The sequence below is a fragment of the Strongylocentrotus purpuratus genome, unplaced genomic scaffold (assembly GCF_000002235.5).
Source record: "Strongylocentrotus purpuratus isolate Spur 01 unplaced genomic scaffold, Spur_5.0 spur5_scaffold_9, whole genome shotgun sequence".
Taxonomy (NCBI): Eukaryota; Metazoa; Echinodermata; class Echinoidea; order Camarodonta; family Strongylocentrotidae; genus Strongylocentrotus; species Strongylocentrotus purpuratus.
This window is the reverse complement of record NW_022145615.1, coordinates 17,508,162-17,531,297: the sequence shown is the minus strand read 5'-3', so window position 1 is coordinate 17,531,297 and position 23,136 is coordinate 17,508,162. Positions and strand designations below refer to the sequence as shown.

The 23,136-nt window shown below is 34.4% G+C and overlaps 2 protein-coding genes across 2 annotated transcripts; one reads left to right on the top strand and one right to left on the bottom strand.

Moving 5' to 3' along the window:
* Positions 1 to 1,321: 1,321 nt before the first annotated feature.
* Positions 1,322 to 5,277, bottom strand: LOC575422 (peptidyl-prolyl cis-trans isomerase B). The gene is made up of 4 exons (XM_030976273.1): positions 4,946 to 5,277; positions 4,091 to 4,184; positions 2,887 to 3,071; positions 1,322 to 2,010 (listed from the first exon to the last, which is right to left on the bottom strand). The coding sequence occupies exons 1-4, from the start codon at positions 5,216 to 5,218 to the stop codon at positions 1,843 to 1,845; spliced, it is 720 nt and encodes a 239-aa protein (XP_030832133.1). The 5' UTR covers positions 5,219 to 5,277; the 3' UTR covers positions 1,322 to 1,842.
* Positions 5,278 to 8,849: 3,572 nt separating this feature from the next.
* Positions 8,850 to 15,031, top strand: LOC115920517 (E3 ubiquitin-protein ligase CCNB1IP1-like). Its single transcript, XM_030976355.1, has 7 exons — positions 8,850 to 8,939; positions 9,985 to 10,044; positions 11,620 to 11,765; positions 13,047 to 13,161; positions 13,717 to 13,737; positions 14,216 to 14,307; positions 15,005 to 15,031. The coding sequence occupies exons 1-7, from the start codon at positions 8,864 to 8,866 to the stop codon at positions 15,029 to 15,031; spliced, it is 537 nt and encodes a 178-aa protein (XP_030832215.1). The 5' UTR covers positions 8,850 to 8,863.
* Positions 15,032 to 23,136: the final 8,105 nt, after the last annotated feature.

Genomic DNA, 23,136 nt, shown 5'->3' with positions numbered 1-23,136 from the left:
ATTACACCCATCTTGTTTGTGATATGAGACTGTCGGCTGTTAAATACATTCGTCATCCAGGAAAAATATTGTATATTCCTTATGAAGGGCAGTGATCTAAGAAATGGTAGGTTTAGTGTTCAAAATCAAGTTACTCCTCTAGTGCACTTTGGTAAGGCATAAATTATCATCAATCAAGTTGTGATTTTCTCCTAAGAAAATACTCTCTCTCTCTCTCTCTCTCTCTCTCTCTCTCTCTCTGTCTCTCTCTCTCTCTCTCTCTCTCTCTCTCTCTCTCTGTACTATTTACAGATTAATGCAAGACACATTCTAGTCATATGAAGGGGCATGATTGTGAAATAATACATCAAATGTATTGATTAGTTTCACCTGCTGTAATACTGTGTGTCTGCGGTGAAGCGAGCTTGTTGTAATTATGATTTAAAATTCTCAGTCAAGAATAAAGCCTGCTCATGCAATAAACCAGAGACTAGTGACATTGTTTCATTTTCAGATGTTTTCTGTAAGGTATCCATTATTATTAAAGAATAATATCTTGGGATGTTATCTTTGGCATTTAATGAAATTCGCTCTTAAAATTGTGTGTCAAAAAGTTGAGAGAAGCATGCAAAAAGAAACCAATCTACAATGATTATGAAGTGGTTTTTGTGATGGGGAAAGGTGAAGAAAATTGGGATTTTGTTTTTTCAAACTTTCACTGATCCTTTTCTTCTTTATTTCTAATACATCAGGTTAAACCTCTTAATTTCCCACACTTGTGCATAGCATAATGCATTACAAAGTTCTATCACGATATGTGAATTATCCGCATAAAATCTAGTTTAGTCAATTGTAGCAAGTAATAGGGTGGTGCAATTAGACAGATTCTCTATTCCTCTCTCTCCCTCTTTCTTTGTCTCTTCCTCTCCCTGTCTCTCTATCCCTCTTTCTTTCTGCCTATCTCTCTCTCTCTCTCTCTCCCTCCCTCTCTTTCTCTTTATTCCACTTTCTCTCCCTCTTTTTTTTCTTCATCTCTCTCTCTCTTTCTCTCTCTCTCTTCCTAGCTCACTCTCTCTCCCCCCTCTGTCTCTCTCTCTCTCTCAAATTGTTAATTTATTCATTTTTCTGATTTAGAAGCCTATCTATGAAGCGTATAATACCATGTAAGAAAGGTGTATTTACAATCAGAATATCTACGTTTGGTTTTAACCTATACATTTTCGTCGATGTAACAAGATAATTTGATTCAAATTTGCTTCATATTCCTGAAAATGAGATAAACACATGTAGATCTATAAATCCAACAGACATCCACTAATGACACGTGCAATGCAAATGTTGATATGGGTTCATTTGAATTCTTTTTATTTGATCCATTATGCATACAAACTTGTGAATTTAAAGTACATGTATTGCTAAGCGAATGAATATTGATTTATTATTGTGCATGGCCAATGTAATACATTAGCCTCCATTAGTCTATCGTCAAAGATACTTTATCCTACAATCATAGAACTGACATAAAGTATTCATGTAGACAATCAAACTATAATAGATAGTAAATTAGGGTTGACAAAAAAAATCCTGTTTTCTTCCATATAAACAAAATAGTTTACGACAACCTAAAGAGAAATATTAAAACCATTTAAAAGCCTAGTTCTGTTTTTATATTTTCATTTATATGTGAATTAAAAAGGGATATGAAGGCTGAAACGGGAAGTTTAAAGGTGTACTGGGTGAGCGGAAACTAGGCAGAGATAGATATATATAAAAACAAAAAACATATCCCAACGGATGATTAAATAAGTACCCAAAATAGGACTGCTAAAGAAATAGTTCCGTTGGGTCAAAATGGGTGATCATCTACTGTTTCTTCTTATCCTTCTTCTTTTCTTGAGATGGCTCAGCGTCTGGGTTTGCTATAAGGTATGGCGTGGGGACAGGGATGATTCCACAGTCAACGATTCTGATTGGTTCGAGAGGAAAACCATTATCATCAGCATCTACCTCAGCCATCTTATCAACGATGTCCTATTCATGAGAGAGAGGGAGAGGGGAAGAAAGAGAGAGAGAGAGGGAGGGGTAGAGAGGAAGGGAGAGAGAGAGAGAGAGTTGGAGGAGGGGTGAAATAAAGGGTTAATAAACAGATATGAATATCAAACTCGTCAGGATGTTCTACCACTGTTAAACTTTGTAAAATGTTACTATTACATAACTAGGTTGTGTATGTATAATCATTATCGCATTTGTCTTTGTGTTATTATGTCATACATCTTGAAATAAACCTAACTGCAATGAGGTAGCAGCTGACGAATATTGGTTACTTCAAAATAAGACGCCTCCCGCCATCTGTTGCCAACGTAAACATTACTTTTTAAGGCGCTTGTGTGTATAGACAAACGAATCGCATTATTTATCACGTGAGGAACGGACTGATGTTTGGCAACTTTTAAAAAAGATAAAAATGAGATCAAAGTGGCATGGTAACAGGTAATAGATATTAAACATTACATACGAATTCGATCAAATTGTACAAGATTTAAAACATAATAAATAATCAGTACCAATATTGATACGGGAAAAAAGATGAGCAATATATATATATATATATCACTTGCTGCTTTGACATTATTAATCTTCCACCTCAAGATTAAGTGGAACTACGTCCATGAAGCAATGAGGGCTTCGGACCCTATTTGGGGAGGACAGCTTCCACGAGATCATGTGAAGAACAAAAAAAGTATTGCAATGACCAGCAAGTCTTGCTCCAGGCAGGTTATTTTTCAAATTTTAGTGAAGAGGAGCGGGGCCGCATCAATTTTATATGCATTTTATCAAAAATACCATCTTCGGCACACAGGTATAAATGAACAGAAACAAATATGGAAAATGTGTCTACTAACTTACCATTCCTTCGATAACCTTTCCAAAGACCACGTGTTTGCCGTCCAACCATCTAGCTCGAGTCAATAAGATGAAGAACTGAGAATTGTTGGTATCAGGACCAGAGTTTGCCATAGCAACCCATCCGGGTCCCCAGTGACGTAGGTAGAAATTCTCATCGGCGAAGAAGTTACCATAAATGCTCTTACCTTGTAGAGTGTAAGAGTAAAACATGATGGAAATCATTATAATCAATGTGTTTGAAAAACAGAGATTAAATAATAAAATATAAAAATAAAATTAAGTAAATAAAATAATTTAGAAACTCGTAATGGCGACGGTTATGTAAGGTACGAGTCTCAACTCTCCCCGGTTTTTGACAAGCGTCATTGATTTCTAACCTAACGATCTCAAATGAGCTCACGAAAGGCATCGTCACATCAACCACTACAGATTATTGTGGTTGATATGACGATGCCTTTCATGATGTATATTCTAAAGAACCACCTGTAAATTGTCATGATTCCAGTGGCGGATCCAGGGGGGGGGGGGCCCGGGGGGCCCGGGCCCCCCCCCCCCCCCCCCTTGAGAAAAAAATCATGTAAAATCACGTGATTTCTACCTTTTTTGGGGGTTGGGCCCCCCCCCCCCCCCCTGGCGCTCAAGGGGGGGGGGGGTGCAAATTGAATTTTTTTTGAGGATCAAAAAAAAAATTGTGCTCTGTACCCCCCCCCCCCCCCCCCCCCCCCCCCCCCCCCCCCCCCACTGAGCGACTTTCAAATTTTCGGGAGCAAAAAAAAAGAAAAAAGTTGAGCCCCCTCCCCTAAGAAATCCTGGATCCGCGCCTGCATGATTCCGTCTTCTATAATACATTTGAGGACAAAAACAACAAATCATCACATTTCAAATAACATCTTATGAATATTTTCAGAGCAACCTACAATAAGTTGCGTTTGAGCAATAATGTAATATAATGCTCTCTATCTTCTTTGATACGAGGAGCAACGGAGAAGATTCAAGGCTAACTATTTCAGGTAGGGAAATTAGGATAAAACAACACAAGTATTGGTAATCAAACAATAGACATACATTTTCCCTAAATATGTTATTTGATTGAAACTTGTATCATTTACTAATGCCAATATTTGGTTTTATCTTGTTTCGAAAACAGACTATACTAGGAAAAAAAAGAAATCATATAAATTTATCAAGATTATTGATTTGTTACCTCCAGTTCCATCTCCTTCCGTGACGTCACCCATCTGAATGACGAAATCAGGTACGATGCGATGAACCTGGGTGTTGTTATAACTCAATCGTTTCTAGTAAAAACAAACAGAACAACACGAGAGAATGTTAGAATGACATAATATATGGAAAATTGGTGTTCTCAAGATATGTATAGGGTGGTGCCACGCCCCCTTTTAAAAATTCCTTTATTTGTTTATTTATTTATTTATTTATTTTAGTCTTCTTTAAAAAGTGTAGCCCTTGCAGTAACGAATATTGCTCTTCCAAGGAGCACTGTCTGTACAATAATATTAAAACAACATAATTTAACGAAACATTAAAACATTAGATAATCCCCCCCCCCCCTCCCCCGAAAAAGAAAAAACATTAAGCAAAAATACAAAATATACAAGGTTAGGATTTATTTCCCAAAAAATAAGCAAAATATAACTCCTAAAACATGTATACTTAATGACATCGACATTTGATAGAATAGATACGAATTGCTTCTGAAGATGTATTTAAAATGGTAAGGTGTTAAAATCGTCTCTTAAAATGAAAGTAAAGATAAAATGGCACGTAAATCAGGCGGTAAGGCGTTCCGAATGATGTAGTGCACGGATCTTTTGAAATGGTCGGTTTAACAATAATTGTCTATTTATTAAGAGTGGGGAGTGAGCAGCGTCGCGAGAAAAACATTGATAGAAATCCATCCAAATGACAGCAGTTCTAATGCAAAACCAAGATTAATTTTATATGATGGTCAGGAATGATTTCAGCCGCTCTTTGTTTGCCTTTTTCAATATCAAACGATACAACAAATTTAGAGGGTTTTAAAAGGAATTTCACTTACATCTTGTCTCCAGTTTCCTCTGACAATGGCAGCAAAGTTTTGAACAGTCACGGGGCATGTGTCACCAAACAGAGCTATAACAACACGACCAGCTGGTTCGTCATCAATCTCCATTTCGAAGAAAACTTTCTTCGTTACTAGGAGATCATTCTCGCTATCTCTATCCGAATCTTCCCAGGGTTTGTTTTTCTTTTTGCCGAATCGCTTAGCGGCGTCGACATCGTTAGCCGAGAGAGCGATGAGAAGGACGACGACGGATGTGAACCAGAACATCGTTGGATCAGATGATTGGATACGGTTCAGAAGAAAGGAAGACGATGGTGGTGGTGCTGCTGCTGATGATGCTGATGCTGTATGGGCATATAAATTGAATTAATCAACATTCCATTAGATCAGATTGAATCAATTTGACAACATCTATATATTTCAACAAATTAATTGACTGTATGCGCGAGTATATAAACAGGATTCTATAAAATAACTTGCTCCTTAGACATAAAGCAAGAACATTATTTGCTGTAGAAAGTTTAATGTTTTTATTTCAGATTATCACATTTTCAGATTACATTTTTTGTTTAAGGCTTGTGCAAGGGTTTAAGAACATAATTTTTCGAGCGCATATTTATCATCATTATGTGTGAACTTTAAACATTTTTAGGTTGTGCTAATTTGCACATGTGACCCCCCCCCCCCCCCCCCCTCCGTCTTGAGTATGCGCTACTGGGGGCTCTCATGTATATTTTGAAAGAATATATAATATACATGTATATACATGTACTTTCATCAGATTTAGATGTGAATACCTGCAATAAAAGCGGCAATTCATATCAATTGGATACATGATTATTATGAAACAAGATTGATAAAATCACAGAGTTTCAACATATAGATAAAAAGAATAAGAATGACACTTACCTTGAATCCGAAAAGCTGAAATCGTTTATGAGAGACTCGATGAAACTCATCAACCGCAAAATGAATTGCCTGATAGAATAGAGGGGTTATATACAGTTTTATGACCAATGGCCATGTATCCAGCTGTTGACTGCAATGGTCAATGCGATGTTAAGGCGACGTGGTTTCTTGAACGCTACCCAAGCTGTCGCGCCAATATACTTTCTATTGTATTCATTAAGTGTCTTTTTATTACTGTTTGCTCTAAATAATGCATTCAAAGTTAACTGTGGTGAAATAATGAAACTGCATATTCAACGTTAAAAACAAAGCTAGAATTTAAAAAGAAATGTGTAGCCGAACAATGGGTCTTTAATTACTGTAAGTAGGAACAATGGCGTACCCAGGCCTTCGCATCACCATGGCTTAGCCATAATATTACAATATAGGGGGGGGGGGTCACGAGGTGCACAAGTTGGACACCATATCTCACTCTCAGTCTCAATTTTACTCAAAGATCACTTTTTATAATTTGTTAAAATCCTACAAAAAGTCTTTATTATTTTTGTTCATGAAATGTCTTTTTTATGTAGATTCAATAATTTCTTCCTTTTTTTACGACTTTTTCCGGACAAGAACTCTTCCAACATATTCTTAAATAGGGATATAAACTTATTTATATATTATGAGCATTGCATGAAAACATGTCATGTTTATATCTAAAGGCTTTTTTTCCAACTGAACTATTCAATTCAATTCGATTATTTAAATTCCAGCAAATCAAACTGATTATACGCGTTTATTTCCGCATTGTCATTTAAAAAGATACATTTTTCAAGTAAGGTCATTACATATTTAACAAAACTAACAAACCTAAAGACAATTTAAGTATTAAAAAAAATAAGAAGGGGAAGAAAAATGTTAAATAGGGCTTTTAAAAACAAGGAGTGGGACATGGAAAACACTAATGATTAGACCGTTTTAAAGTGTGACGGGACAAAGACTTTAAACACTTGTAATATTTATCCCCTTGGAAAGACTGAACCCCCACCCCTTCCCCTCCCTCTCAACAAATCATTACACTGTAAACAAGGGAAACACGTATAGATCACAGCAATTATGTAAAAGCCTATAAGGTCGTGGAAATTTGTATCATTTCGAAAAATAATTGATTCATAGCCGTTAGTAGGTACAGCGCTTACATCATCTTAAAATCTCTGATTTCTGACGGTAAACTAGTCAAATGTTATGTCCTATAATCTCTTCAGACACTTAAAAGTGACAATTATTTTTTATTGTGTCTATAAGTGGACTAAAAATGTCAATATTTGTATGAAAAACATCCAAATATCTTGTAAAATGTTTCTACAAAATTCAATGTGAAAATGTAATAGTTTAAAACATGTGTTAGCGTTTAGAAGGCTTAGATTGTGTCATTTTAAGATTGAACACAACTTCCATAGCATCGTATTTAATTTTATTAAGAAAAATACGAGGGTGCGCATTATCAAATGAAAATATCCGGGGATGCCCATCTCAAAAACAATACTGATTCACAGGTCATGAAATGAATTACTCACAACTGTAATTTTACAAGTAATTCAAGGTGTAATCTATATAATTTTGGATGTATTTTGCATCTCGTGTCCCCCCCCCCCCCCCCTTTTTTTTTGTTGTCTTTGTTTTAGTAATGAGGTGGAATTGCGACTAAAAAGGTTGTGTTTCGGCTCCTCTCATCTTCTCGCAGATAGTTTGATAATCTAACTATTATAATATTAGTAAGCTAGCTAGCTCTTCATAAAATTTGATTTGATTTGATTTGATTTGATTTATTTATTTCTGTTTGATTTTCTTTTTCTTTTGCATTTTTACAAATATATAACAAACAAATATTGCAAATTTACACATGACAAAAGAATATATGTAGAAATTATGCAGTAAGATCAGAGACTAGACGTATACGTAGTTAATTTAAGTTAGTTAATTGGTGGATAACGATTTGACTTAGGTTCAGGGGCGGTAGAGCATCTTCCAAAGTGGAGGGGGCACTAACAAAAAGGTCACTTTAGGAGGGGAAAAAAAGGGTACCCAGAAAGGGAAACCTCAAAGTGAACATACACCAGGCATTTTTAGACGTTGGTATATCCACTTACATCTGATTGTGATTACACTACCAGGGATGACATCAATATTTGTTTCTCTCTATATGTGGTACCCCGGCGTGGTGCAAAATACTGCTTAAGCTACATACTTTGCAGTTGGGTGTGATGGTGTGAATATTAATTTTCGAGGGAGCGAAGTGAGTTAGGAAAAAATTGAAGATTTGTGAGATTGCAGTGCAAACAAAATTAAATCTTATAAAGAGGACAAAAATAAAAAGGTGCACGTGTCAAAGTAAAATGGGCAAAAATATTATAGGTGAAAATGGGGCACTTCACGCACCTCAACAGAGATGAAAAAGGCACTTGTGAGAATGGAAATGGGGCATCTGTTGAAGTTAATAGGGGCATTTATCAGATGTAAAAAGGGACATTTTGAAAATTGAAAAGGGGAAGGGGCTCATATAAAAAGGGGGTACTTATCCGAAGGAAATATGGTACTTATAAGAAAGGAAAAGGGTCACGTGTCAAAATAAAAGGGGCACTTATCAGAATGGCACACCCCCGCATGCCCTTATATGTGACTACCCCCCCCCCCCTAAAAAAAGAAGGAAAAAAAAGTGGCACTTAAGAGGAAAAGGAGGGGTTCGTATTACAAAGAGAAAGTGACAGTATTAGAAGGAAACAAGTGCGCTTATTAAAAAGGACAAGGAGCACGACGAGTCAAAGCAAAATCGGGTAAAAATTAAATATCAAAGGGGAAAAGGGAATTTCTCGCACCTGATAAGAGGCACTCACCAAAGATGAAAAGGACTCGTTGGGGAACCGGTTCCCAGGCGAGTCCCTGATTGGCCTAAGTCGAAGTCACGCGCGCGCTGATACGCTGTATTTCTGTCTAGATCGGAGACTGCTGGAGAAAGTAAACATGGAGGATATGATTTGCAATTATCGAAAGTGCAGACAAGGTCTTAATTCGAATGCATGGGTGACATCTTGTTCTCGTATCCTTTCTTGAAATATTGCCTCTACCTTTATTTATTGTTTAGAAACTAAAATCTCAATAAAGTTTGCTTGCAATGCATGTTGTCGTTCGTTCACTTCATCTGATTTGTGCCCGGGTAGGCCTACAGGTCGATGGGCAATAAATTGACGGCCTGAGCCCAGGGCCAGGCCGGTGGTTTGCGGTCTTGTGAGCGCCGAAATCGATAGTCTAGCGGGTAATATTGGAGCGCTTTGAGCACCTAATTGTATGGTGGATATGTGCGCTAGATCTAGACTCTATATAAATATCCAAAATATGTATTTGTCCTTTGGCTTTGCATTACAATATTGTTCAACATAGCAATGACTACAGTACAGACTAGACTCTTTAAAGTCTTAGAACTAGGTCTAGACCTCTAGAAGAGTTATGTAAACATTGCTTGTATAAATTTTGTTGTAAACTTCTTCAATCAAAACACTGTTTAAAACCTGGCAACTGTCCAGCCCACTCCAGGTAACCAACCTGCATTAATTTTTTAACAGTTCAGCAGTAGGGTCTAGTTTTAGACGTCTAGATCTACACCAGAAACCAAGCTTCAGAGCAAATTCCAACTAACACGACAAGAAAAATATGGTAGCCTATTTAGGGAGACCAAACTTTTAATTTTATACTACAGTTTCAGGTTAATGTACAAACTGCAATCAAGAATAGGATCTTTAGACTCTACAAAATTATTGTCAAATTGATAATGCTGACAATTAACACTCACAATTAACACTCAACAGTAAACACTTTATCTTTCTCTGCCTTTGCTAGGTTGCTCATATACAATTTTGCACAAAACAATAGGCTCCAAGTGACAGGAAGATTGCTTTATTGAACACAATGGCGTTGAAAATTACCCATTTCTGGTCTTGATAAGCTCCATGACGACCCTTTTAACACCTGTCTGTATCAATTAATCTCGTACTCAAAACAGTTAGTGTGACACAGCGAGATTGTTTGTGTGGCATATAAAGAGTAAAATCCAAAAAAATTATAGTTTCTTTGACAAAAAATGTTAGATATTTTTTGTGATGAGCATGGAGCCAAAGAATTCAACAAGAAATCTGTTTGCCCTGCATGTAAGTATGCTGTTATAATTCATGTTATAAAATAGACTTCAACATATTGCCCATATTCTGCGATCAACTCAACGCTAGGTTTAAGATTCGTCTGTAGTCGAATGTAACAAAGGAAACTAGACCAATGTCCAAGTTTTCCTCTTGTTAAAAGTGATTTGAACCCAGCTTGTATAGTTTCAATTGAATTAACTAGTGAAATATAGATTGGCCTTTGAGTACACCAACATGTATGGTAAGCACTGTTACTTTTTTAGTGCCATGTTGATGTACATTGTTTGCTTCCATTAGCAAAAGCTAACAACACCGAATTATGAAGCAAGTGTGTAAACTGTAACTGTTGGTAGCTGGATTGTTTTTTAACTCTTTGCCCGCCACGTACACAATCCCCCCAGTGCCACATTGTTTTTAGGGTGCCACCTTAGGAGGGGTTCTGCATGGACTATGCTTATTTAACTCGCAATAACTTTTGATTGGTGTACTGTAATGAAAAACTTTGTGTAGCAATATTGTATAGAAATTAATAGTCTTGCCAATGGTATCATTTTTGTAATGTATATTATCATAAATTTTGAGATTATCAACTATACATTTTGTATCCAAGTTTTCGTTTAGAAGGGTATTCTATACCTCTTATATCTAATACTTTGTTATGGAGGTTTATGTCCTGAGTTAGTTCATTGAAAAGATGTATTCATGAGCTTTCACTACATACCAAATTCATGTGCTGAAGGTCACAATGAGCATGGTAATTTAGGATTGAATAAAGAGTAAGCCGACAATGAACTAATCTCCTATTGAAATTGACCCTGGGTACTTTTGAATAGACTTCCTGTCTCTTGATTGTACTTTGATGACCTTTATTGTGTCTGTAGGTAAGATGGTAAGATTCTATTATTACTTGCAAGGCTGTGCAAGCTATTAGAATTGAAAGAATTTTTCTCGGAAAATGTCAATGTAAACAATGTCTGCGAAAGCGGTGCAATGAAGTGTGATGTGTATACAATGCGAAGCACGCGTTACTATTGTGTGTGTGTGCGTACAATAGAATTAAATGCGTTCCGTGTGTATTGTGAATGAAATGTGACTTGAGTCGAAGTTGGCAGCCCGCTGTATGTTCCGCTAGCCGAACGTGGCGGGCAAAGAGTTAAGCACCCATTTACAACAATGTCCACTTTTACTTCTTCTTGTATTGTTGTTGGTATGATAGATTTTTATTCTGAGTCTTAAAAAATATACCAAATGCATTTTCAAAACAGAAACAGAAAAATGTTTCTACACAGGCTGTGTCCAATTCATTGTGTTATAATTCGCGATTTGATGGCAATTGGCAGGGTGTTTTAAGAGGACTTTTTTTTAAAGCATACAAATCTGTATATTGCCAACATAAGTAATTCATTTTTTAAAGCAAATTGGCAACACTTTTACTTAGTATTTGTCGGTGCGAATTCTGTTCAGATGAAGGACTATTCATAAGAAAAACATGGCAAAGAATAATCCCATTGTTGCCAATTTTGAATAAAAACAGCTGATCAATTTAGTTCTGAACAATTTCTCCATGACTGTACTCTATTTCAGGTGATACCCACCTACCCAGCAAGTTTGATGTAATAAGGATTGATCTGTCTCCCAGTGAACAGTATAAATCGATGGTGCTGGCTGGACAAAGACCGGAAATCATCTTAGAGGCTTGCTCAAGGGCACTCACATTTTGGACCTACCAGGTATTTAACACTATCCCTTTTAAAGTGGGACTGCACTACTTGTAGCTACTTGCGCTCTCTATATAGCAAACAATACCTAAGCGGTACTCGTTGGTCCCCCGTGATCCCCTTTTTCTAATGTTAGTTAAGAGCTGATTTGATGAAATAACCACCTGTCAGTGACCACGCAGGGAGGTCTAATCCCTCCTGACCAAACTAGTGCAGACAGGCTTTAAACAATTATTTAACAGATATTAACAAAATAAATGGACTGAAGATTTGAGAATTGTCCACAGCGTTGTGATGTCCATTGAGGATGATACTGATAGATAGATACATTCAAATACCTATTTCATTAGACTAGATTCCATAATGGTGATCAAATAAAATGGATTTTGAAGGAAATTTAATCTACTGAAGATATAAATGTAGAATGAGCAAAGCTTAAGCGGGTGAATAAAATAAATGGACTGAAAATTTCCTGAGTGTTGCCGTGTTTCATTTAGGATGATAGATGTATTCAAATACCCATTTCTTTAGGCTTTGCCGTAATAATGATCAAATTAAATGGATATGAAGAAAATCAAATCTACTGAAGATATGAACGTAGAAATGACCAAAGCTAATTCTGTGCTTTTTGTTGAATTAATTTAGTTTTGGAATTGTGCTACCTTCATCCCATTCAAATGAGAGAACATGTGATTTTCGATATATTATAGATATCCTTTTAATAATCTGTTGGATGTGAATTGAGAAGTTGTGTAAATTGCATTAAATTGTTGTTATTGTAAAGGTACATTTACATGATTTGATCATACATGGTACGTGAAAGAGTAAGGTTCGTAAGCTTGTATTAAATAAGGAATTATGGTTGACTATTATAAGATCATACTCAAGTATGTTTAGCTCACTGCAGTTAAAATGCAATTAGGACACATTAGCTTAACATACATTAATGTCATTGTAATGTATATCTCAATATTAGATGGTCCAATTATTGTAATGAATATTTCCAGTTTTCCACAGCAAAGAATATTATATCAAAGGCACATTTGCGATTCACATGAATAAGAATGAAAAAGAAATATCCATTGCAGCTTTTGACCATCAGATAAAAGTCTGACTCAATGTCGATCTACTTTAGATATGAAAGTAGGAATCAGTCATCGAAAAAGAAATATATGCAAAACATAAATGAATAATTAAGTATGATGTATTAAAGTTGTTATCTGAAGTCATTTCATACTCTGTAGGGCAGCCATGTTGAAGCCTAAAATAAGAATGAACGTTTCTCTTTTTCAGATAGATCAGGAGAGAATGTATCAGGATTATGTGGCTAAGAAAGCAAAGGAGAGGAATACACAGATGGAACAGTATTGTGAACAGCTACTCAACAGGACACAGACTGAAGTCACTAGTATCCTTCGCACATATACACTGATACAGTTTACAAATAAATTATTCATATTTTGTGTTTTTCGTAACTCGAGAATGAAAGGTAGACTGGTTGAATTAGGGCCTTTGTTTAAAACTTTTAGATGTAAGCTTTAATATGTCACATTCTCAAGAAAAATAAAATAAAGACAAATTAATTTTTCCCAGACTTTATATATTATTATTCATCATAGGAATAAAATGATAAGGTCACAGCAGATCTCTTTCCTTTATCACAATAAATCAGGTCTATAATGATATAAACTCATATATCCTACTAGAATAATGAGTTGTGTAACTGCTCATACATTATACTTTTATCAAATTATTTTATTCCCTTTAATCTATTTAAATTTTATTGGAGTACATACATTAAAAGCTAACAGATTACAAAAACATTGGTTAATTATTTATGATTTCTTTTTTAAAAATTACATATTCATCCATCCACATCAATGAAATTAACAAAGGGTACACAATCAGTGTTAAGATTAGCGCAATTATGTTGTTATGTTTTCCTTCATTGATATTATGTCAGGTTTGAAGTCCCAAATTTCAGGTAAGTACATGATGTCATAGTAATGGAAATAAATAGCCCAACTCATTTCTTTAAAAAATGATTTAGCTACATTTATAATGAACGTTTTCTTTTCCTTTCCTTGATATTGGCAAGTTAGTATACATAATAGTGTGATACTTTCCAATTTTATTTTCATTTAGCTCAGCACAAAATTTACTTTTTTATAGTTTGCTGTTAATTTGTTGTGAAATTTTTGAAGTTATTCTCAGATTAATTTAATGGTCAACATTTAGTTTGTTTGATTTCACTATTCTATATTAATTTGATTAATTAATAAATAACAGCTCTGTGGAGAGAAATTGAAACATCAAATAAGAGATACAATAATGATTATGAGAAATTTGTGGAGAGAGTTTGTTTTGAAGAATTTGAATTTGTTATCATAAATATTCTTGGGGTCAGCATTTATTTGCATGATTTTACTACAGTAGTTTATGTTGATTTGATTAATACACAGCTTTGCGGAGAGAAGTTGAAACAACAAAGAAGCGATACAACGATGTCTATGAGAAACTTGTGGAGAGGAATCGGCAACACCAGAAGCTCCAGGTAGAGATTAAATATTGCATTCATGAATAGTCAAAAGTAACATGTTCGAGTCAAACCATTCATTTTGTCAAGCAAGTCTTTTTTCAACTAATCATGATATACAATTTCTTTACTAAAATTAGCTTCAAAGAGCTGATTTAAGGATTTATGTTTCATGAAGATTTTCAATGTATAATATTGTGCAGAAGCTAAAGTGGAATGCACAGCAAAATCAGATTTGCAAATTCATACTGGTCAGAAAAATATTCACTTACCAATAACTTAAGAATTCATAAAGAATGTATTTACCAGCAGACCTTAGGCATTAGGGGTCTTATACTCAAGTTATAAAATAAATTGACAAATAAAATTGTTTGTGATTTTAAGTCAATGTATCACTATACAATTTCATGAAAAAAGAATGTTAAAATTAGACATTCATTTTAACATGTACATTGTTTATGTCCCACATAAACGTATTTCAATAGTCAGAATGGAAATTGCATATATTACGTGTTGTTAGGTAGGACAAGCCTTAATTTTTGTCCTACCTAGCAACAACTATATGCAAATTGAATTGTGACGATTGAGATACATTTATTAATAACGGGTAAATGAAATCATATATGCATAAATTTGGTTAAATTATGAAAATGGCCTATTGACAAATCGGATCTACATTTAACACTTTCTATCTATATCATATCTTTACCAACAGTTGATGTACGATTCACTAAGGAGGTAAGTAAATTTCATATTGTTGAAAATTGTCATTAGTAAGTCAAGAACAGAATCAGTTCATTAGGTTTAGTGATTGTTTATATAGTTTGTGTTGCAAGGATGTAGCCTACAGGCTGGGTAAATTCTTGCATCATAGTGCGCATCCATTGGAAGATATGGCCAACTGAACTGACTATACATGTAGATCTCCACTCCTGGACCAATTTAATAAATCAATTTCCAATTAAGTTCTTTACTAAAATTGTTATATCATATATTGTAATGTTCTTGCAAATACTAATTCAGATTTTGACATCGAGTAAGGACTACCGTACTCAGAAAAAACATAATTATCATTATTTTAGATAAGTTTCATTTCCCAGTTGGAAAGAAGATGTTTGTATACAGAGTTGAACACTTACGGATTCAAGGGCCTGCATATTACCCTATAACATTCAGAAGAACCATATTTGGATAAACAATTCTGATGAAAATAATACTTGTCGTAATATGATAGGACACTCTCCTGATTTTTTTATTCTTCAAGTACTTTAAGGAGATTGTGCACACAGTGTGTGCGGGCAAGTATTGAATCCAATGACCAGGTATAATAGCTCTGTAAAGCAGTTAGAGACACCGTAGATGTATTAAGCTCTATATAAAAGCAGAATATTATATTACCCCCTTTTAAATAAAGAATGTTATTATTATTGCATTGCCCTGGTTATCATCTTTGATTTGATAGGAAATCTATATCAGTGGCAAACATGGAAGATGGAAGTGCATCTGTAGGACCAGCAGGATCAGGCGGTGCAGGGGACTTTGAGATGCCTATCTCATTTGTAGAAAGTAAGCATTTAACCCTTAGCGTATGCGAACCAGCATAGCCCTGTACTAATGCTGTTGGGAGTGACTGAATTCAGTAGTCAAAGGGTTAACAAAAGATTAATTTTTATTGATAAAATTAATAATACTATTAATACTCAGCTTTTATAGCGTGAATTACAATTATTTCTCTAAGCGCTTCCAAACTTGGAGATCATTACCCCGACTTTAGCTGTGCTGCCATTATATGGCGCTCTGGCATTTCAAGGAATTAAGTCCTGCCAGGTATACCTATTTACATCACCTGGGTTGAGTGTGGCAAATGTAAATTAATGTCTTGCCAATGGACATTAGTGCTGCGGCGGGACTCAAACAGCAGACCTTGTGATCGAAAGTCTGGCGAGGTGACCACTCGACCATGACACCTCTACAAATAGTGGGTTCTTTTATAGGGCTCATAATTGTCTGTCACACGTGACAATGACACTCCCGATTATTACCCTGGCTTAGCTTGATGACACGAGAGGGGTATATCCTGGATGTGCTTTTGTGGAGTGAGTTGAAAAAGTAGAGTTTGTAAATTCTTGTGTTGTATCCAAATGATCAAATTCATGCACTAATTGGCAACTAATAATTTTCTTGTGAAACCAGGCATTGGATAGTCCATAAGGATGTGCTTTTGTGGAGTGAGTTGAAAAAGTAGAGTTTGTAAATTCTTGTGTTGTATCCAAATGATCAAATTCATGCACTTGGCAACTAATAATTTTCTTGTGAAACCAGGCATTGGATAGTCCATAAGGATGTGCTTTTGTGGAGTGAGTTGAAAAAGTAGAGTTTGTAAATTCTTGTGTTGTATCCAAATGATCAAATTCATGCACTTGGCAACTAATAATTTTCTTGTGAAACCAGGCATTGGATAGTCCATAAGGATGTGCTTTTGTGGAGTGAGTTGAAAAAGTAGAGTTTGTAAATTCTTGTGTTGTATCCAAATGATCAAATTCATGCACTAATTGGCAACTAATAATTTTCTTGTGAAACCAGGCATTGGATAGTCCATAAGGATGTGCTTTTGTGGAGTGAGTTGAAAAAGTAGAGTTTGTAAATTCTTGTGTTGTATCCAAATGATCAAATTCATGCACTTGGCAACTAATAATTTTCTTGTGAAACCAGGCATTGGATAGTCCATAAGGATGTGCTTTTGTGGAGTGAGTTGAAAAAGTAGAGTTTGTAAATTCTTGTGTTGTATCCAAATGATCAAATTCATGCACTTGGCAACTAATAATTTTCTTGTGAAACCAGGCATTGGATAGTCCATAAGGATGTGCTTTTGTGGAGTGAGTTGAAAAAGTAGAGTTTGTAAATTCTTGTGTTGTATCCAAATGATCAAATTCATGCACTTGGCAACTAATAATTTTCTTGTGAAACCAGGCATTGGATAGTCCATAAGGACTAAACTGGTATAGCGCCATCTTCAGGATAACCAGTGTAATGAAGTGTGACCTGAGATTTCAACGTTAAACATATCTTGGTCCTGAAACTTCTTATAACTTTTAATTTGCTATCACCTGAAACGATATGAAAATAAAATAAATCAGTTCACTTTGATAAGTAGGGTTGGAAATAAATTCAAACAATAATTCATTATATTGCTGTTCTGCTATCTCTGATATAGGCCCTATAGTTCTGCAGAATTTGTGTCGTATCATTCCATGATTTTCAAAATTGACTCTTCTTTCAAAATGATTATACAAACATGTCTGAAAGCATCATAGACAGTTGCATTTAAAAGATAGAATAAAATATTATGACCCTATTCCTAAAGAGAAAGTTTAATAAAATTCTTTGAAATTTGTATTCATGTATTGCCTGATATTCAAGCTCAACTTTTCAAAAAAACTGAAATATTTTCAGGTCTATAGGATAGTTTGGAATGACTATATGAGATACAAAATATTTTCAGATGTTTCATATTACATTTCCAACTATTAATTAACAAAGTAATTAATATCAACCTTACAAATACTTCTTTTACTACAGGTCATAAGAGAACATTTTCAACAGAAGAGAAGAGAATGAAATCAACACCAGCTGAGCGTAAGAAATATACTACCCTCCTTGACTTGTAACATACTTTAATTTTAAAGGGGAAGTCCACCCTGATATCAAGTTGGTTCTAATTTTTCTGCTTCTATGAAAAACCAACTTAATATCAGGGTGGACTTTCCTTTTAATATATTACTTTCAAGGGTTACTACTACATTTATATACCCAGGGAATAATTTTACATAATTTTTTGATTAGCAATTTCAGCCGATGGATAAATATTTCAAATGAAATTCTGTACATTTCTATGGAAGAAAACTGCTACACAAAAGATATTTTGTATAGCAGTCATGCAAAAATGCATAGCAAATTGCGATGCGATACCAGGAAAATTATTCCCTGATACCCTTTCTGTAACATTAAACTTGATGTTATGAGAAGGCTTACTGGACTTGGGCAACCAAGACTGCTCTAAATGCAAGCAATTGGAAGTGGCTTTTGATTTCAAACAGAGAATCGTACATTTAAAAGTAAGATCAATAAACAAATGACTGTGAATCTTTACTGATCATTAGTCATGAAATGTGATGAGTTTTGGTTGTAGCATGGTATTCCATGTGGTATTTTGAAGAAGAAAAAAAAATAAGAAGTTAGTTATAGAAATAATTATATGCCGTAGATATAGAATTGACTTTTTTTCTTTTTTCAAAGAGTGGAGAATTATTTTTTAGTTCCCAAATTGGTTCCTGTGTAAAGTCTACAAGAATCGTGCAATCGTGTCAAAAAATCTTTAAATCTATTTGCAAAGGTGATGAGCTCAGTGCTTTATTTGCATTAATACATGAGTTACCTGTATTGTTTTTGTTTTTTGTTGTTGTATTTCTTAACAACATCAGGGGAGCTTAACACAAAATGCAAAGCCACGATTATATAACTTATAAAACCTATATCACTTAACAATCAGGATTATATAATGGCTTATAATTGCTTACAAACTCACTCTGCAGTGTTCAAATAGAATTAAAGATAAATTTTTGATTGCATCAGTAAATTATGCAAGAATTGATTCCTTTGTTTTGTGGGTGGATTGTTCTCGAAACCCATGAAGAAACTCTTTATTATAATTGTTCTCATTATTTTTCAGGTGAATTTGTTCTGAATCCAACCAACACTCCTCAACATGGTCAGCTAGATGGTGATTCATTCTATAGCCGATTTAACTTCGAACTTGGAACCCCTAATGAAATCTCTCGAAGGTTGGGCCAACGTAAAATGTAATCCTGCAAGTTTGAAGGCCATAAAGTTCAGTTTTGTTTGTATATTGGAGTTCAAGATTAAATTATTACATATCTTTCGAACGTTAGGCAATAGTGTTCTAAAGTTCATATTTTATCATTGTGCAGGTTCAATACACTTAGTGAGTGTAGCATGCATCATCACAAACTTCCAAAGCTGCCAAATGCTGCCAAATATTAAGAGTTCATGATTAAATCATTACATCTCATTCAAACTTTGAGCCATGGTGTTCTAAAGTTCATATTTTATCAATGTGTAGTTCAATACACTTAGTGAGTGTAGCATGCATCATTATAAACTTCCAAAGCCACTAAGTGCCACTGATTTTTAAAGTACATTTGTATTTCAATGTAGAATTGGAGAATGCAGAAGATTTCATGCCAATTAAGTAATGATTTTTTTTTCTCCATTTTCTAATACATGTATACAAGACTTATCATTAAGTAAGTAACTTAAAGGTCTTTTATGTATCTTCTCACCATGAATATGTACAAAGAACACTTTATATGTTCTGTTTTTTGTATTTGAGAATTGGTGAATCCCTCAACTAAAATTATGATGTCTGCAATTAGAATACTCTAATGTTCAGTAAAATGGGAAGCTCTAGATTTATACTGCATACATCTGTTTTATCCAAGGGATATGTTCATGTTTTGTTGGTATCATCATCTGTATATTAACTTTAGGAGTGAAGGGGGTTAAAGACAGATTCAAGTTAAGAACACTTTACACTTACATGTGTACCTAGGTTATGCTGAGAAGATATGACCAAATGTTCAAAACATAAAATGCACCCAGTGATTTATTTATATTTTGGGCTTTTCAGGTAATTGCACCTCTATGTTGATTTCAGACACGATGGCATGCTCATCTTATATATATATTGAAAAGTAGAGCAGTGGTCTCGTAATCCGGTGACCCGGGTTTGAAACCAAGGCGATGCGCTAGTGCCCTTTGGTAAGGCATTAATCCTCAATACCAGGTCCCTCAGAGAGGACCTAAAGCTGTCGGCCGTCTGGTTGCTTATACTTACAAGCATTTATGCTTTCTTAATAACAGTCAGGTAAAATAACCACCACCACCAAGTTTATATAAAATTGATTCCGAAATGTAAATGCCCTCATTCTTAAAAGATTTATATGTTCTTATTGCTAGTCTATAGGATTTCCCATAAAATATACAATATATGATGGGAATAAACCTCTCTATTATTTTCAAGACATATGATGAAGACTTTTTTTTGATAGATCAGTTTACAAACATTTACATTCATCGCTCATTCTTTGAGTGTATTTTGCATTATTCAAAATGCAGTTTATTTATATTAGTCTTTGTATGGCAAAACTACTGTATATTCCCTCCAAAAGAGGTTGGTATATATTTCTTATTAGAATGCACATATATGTACGTTGTATTTATTTGGGGGTTGATTCCCCTTTAATCAAACTATTGGAGTTTGCATCGCTTGTTTAACAATCTCTTTCATTTAGCCAGTATTTCAATCTAATTTATGCGATGTGAACTACAACATCTGTATGCTCTAAGGTAAATAGAGATAAGATATACTGATAAGTATGTACGGTACATGTATATTCTCATATCAGTAACCATTATGTTAACTTATAAAAATGCAAACACCACTATGCAAGCACATACATTGATCTCAAGAGCAGGCGCGGATCCACGGGCTCAATTCTACGGGCCCGGCTATGGCAAGCCCATTGTGTAAAAACTAGATAAACTCAGTTTATCAGAAAAACTGTGTTTATCAATGATAAACTCAGTTTATCAACTGATAAACTGAGTTTTTCTGATAAACTGAGTTTATCAACTGATAAACTCTGTTTATCTGATAAACTCTGTTTATCTGTTGATAAACTGAGTTTATCATTGATAAACTGAGTTTTTCTTGATAAACTGAGTTTATTAACTGATAAACTGAGTTTATTAAGTGATAAACTGAGTTTTTCTGATAAACTGTGTTTATCTGTTGATAAACTGAGTTTATCTGAGAAAAACAGAGTTTATCTAGTTTTTACACAATGGGCTTGCCATAGCCGGCCCGTAGAATTGAGCCCGTGGATCCGCGCCTGCTCAAGAGCTAGTCCAGGCCGAACAGTAACAACTGAGATATTGACACTTTTAATATACCATTTTCATAATGTAATCAAATATAATGCACAAATCTTTGCTAAGTGACTAGTTATAAATTAAATGTACCAGTGTATTTCATTCACCTGTTAAAGTTTTAAAAAATGTATATGTATTTTTGATCTAATATGTATTTTGATATAATGTTTGTCCTACTTAGCAACAATAAAATGTATGTAAGTCACATTCAGACTATTGAAATTAAAATACAATTATTTATAACGGGTGAATGACATAATTTGTCACCTGGCACTTAAAGATTTATTCATTGAATTCGATTACATTACCAAAATGTCTATAGGAATGATAGAATCTAATTAAGGTACTCTTGTGGGAATGTTGAGTTTACGGTCCGACAAGCAGTGCTTTTTCAACTGAAACTTCTGATGTACCAGTATACATTAAATTATTAATCATAAGCATAGAACTAGTCATCAAAATGGTTGAAATGTGACCAGGTTTTACACAAAACCAATGCACAAAAATGAATTTTGTGGGAAGACATGTATCTCTATACTTGGGCATATATTTGTAAAATAGTAGGTAGTCTAGTGGGAATGGGCTTTCAGCTCAGTTAGGCACCGATTCAGTTTATGTACATGTTTATATATTGTAATTGTATAGTCATTGAAAAGTATTTATGCTTTACTTGCCAAAGAAGTTTGTATTAATTTATTTAATCTATTGTATTTGTAAAGATTTGTATGTACTGTATATATGAATATATAAAGATTGAAGTAAACTTCTTCCCTGAAAAACTGACAAACTCGTGTCCAATTACATCTTTGTCATAGCCCGTCTCTATTTTTAGAGTATTATTCCACCAATTTTTTAAATAATTAGCTTGTTCACTGCAGGCTCATTAGGTGGACTATACAAGTTACCTCTTTTTTTTTGGTACAGTTTTTGTGTACTTAAAAAATTACTAAACTTGGCAAGGGTAAGAATAATTAGGTTGTTAACTGTTCATGTAAGTGTGCAAAAGCACATTGTTGCCTTCCAAGTGGACATGTGGGTGCTTTTTTTTATTGAAGTTTAATCCATTGATTCCAAGGGTCAAGGCAAACATCTTTCATGATTTCAGGCCTTGAGCTTTCCAAACATTGTAAACCATTTGATTTAAAATAAAAGCTCTTAAGAAGAACACAAGACATGATTTTGATACATTCAATTTTGTTTTTAATTCTCATTGGAACATGGTCATAACATCATTGAGATGGACAAGCGAGTTCTTGTCCAATCAAAATACAGATAAATTTGCTTTGAGCCTTGACAAAATTCAACAGAATAACAAACCAAGCATAAAAAATACCTGAACATTAAAACCCTTTTAGCATGATTACCTGGTATGTAATGACAATCAAATTGACATGTTTAAAATGACAATGTTAAAACAGTAAATTTGCATATATGTAAATAATCAGTTTTATGGAAAAATAACACCTGGAAGACCCTCAAGTCTTATTTTGAATATCAACCTAGGTAATTACACCAAACAAAAAACCTGTAATAAAAAGTACATAAAAATAGACAATTCTTTGTCTTTGGTATATACCTTTGAAAGAGATGTATCTAAGTGGACAGTTTTCATCTCAGCTGCTGACAGTATGGATTGTCAAATACATGATCAAGACAGATATTGGTCTTGAGAAGCACTAGCACGTTCTAAGAAATGAACATGATTTCCAAGCAAGGCAGAAAAAGTACTACAAAGAGTTAAATTTTCATGAGAAAGTAGTAAAACAAGGAAAGAAATGTTCTCAAATTCTTTCATTCTTGAAGTCTAAAAACAAAGTTAGCTCGTTGAACTGAAAC

Excerpts from the sequence above, each read along its gene's own strand:
- LOC575422 (XM_030976273.1), bottom strand. The coding sequence starts at position 5,218 with ATGTTCTGGTTCACATCCGTCGTCGTCCTTCTCATCGCTCTCTCGGCT. Across the intron at positions 4,185-4,945 it reads GAGGAAACTGGAGACAAGAT|AAACGATTGAGTTATAACAA; the intron begins GTAAGTGAAATT and ends TGTTTTTACTAG. Across the intron at positions 2,011-2,886 it reads GAAAGGTTATCGAAGGAATG|GACATCGTTGATAAGATGGC; the intron begins GTAAGTTAGTAG and ends TCTCATGAATAG.
- LOC115920517 (XM_030976355.1), top strand. The coding sequence starts at position 8,864 with ATGGAGGATATGATTTGCAATTATCGAAAGTGCAGACAAGGTCTTAAT. Across the intron at positions 11,766-13,046 it reads TCACATTTTGGACCTACCAG|ATAGATCAGGAGAGAATGTA; the intron begins GTATTTAACACT and ends TCTCTTTTTCAG. Across the intron at positions 13,162-13,716 it reads GACACAGACTGAAGTCACTA|GTTTGAAGTCCCAAATTTCA; the intron begins GTATCCTTCGCA and ends ATATTATGTCAG.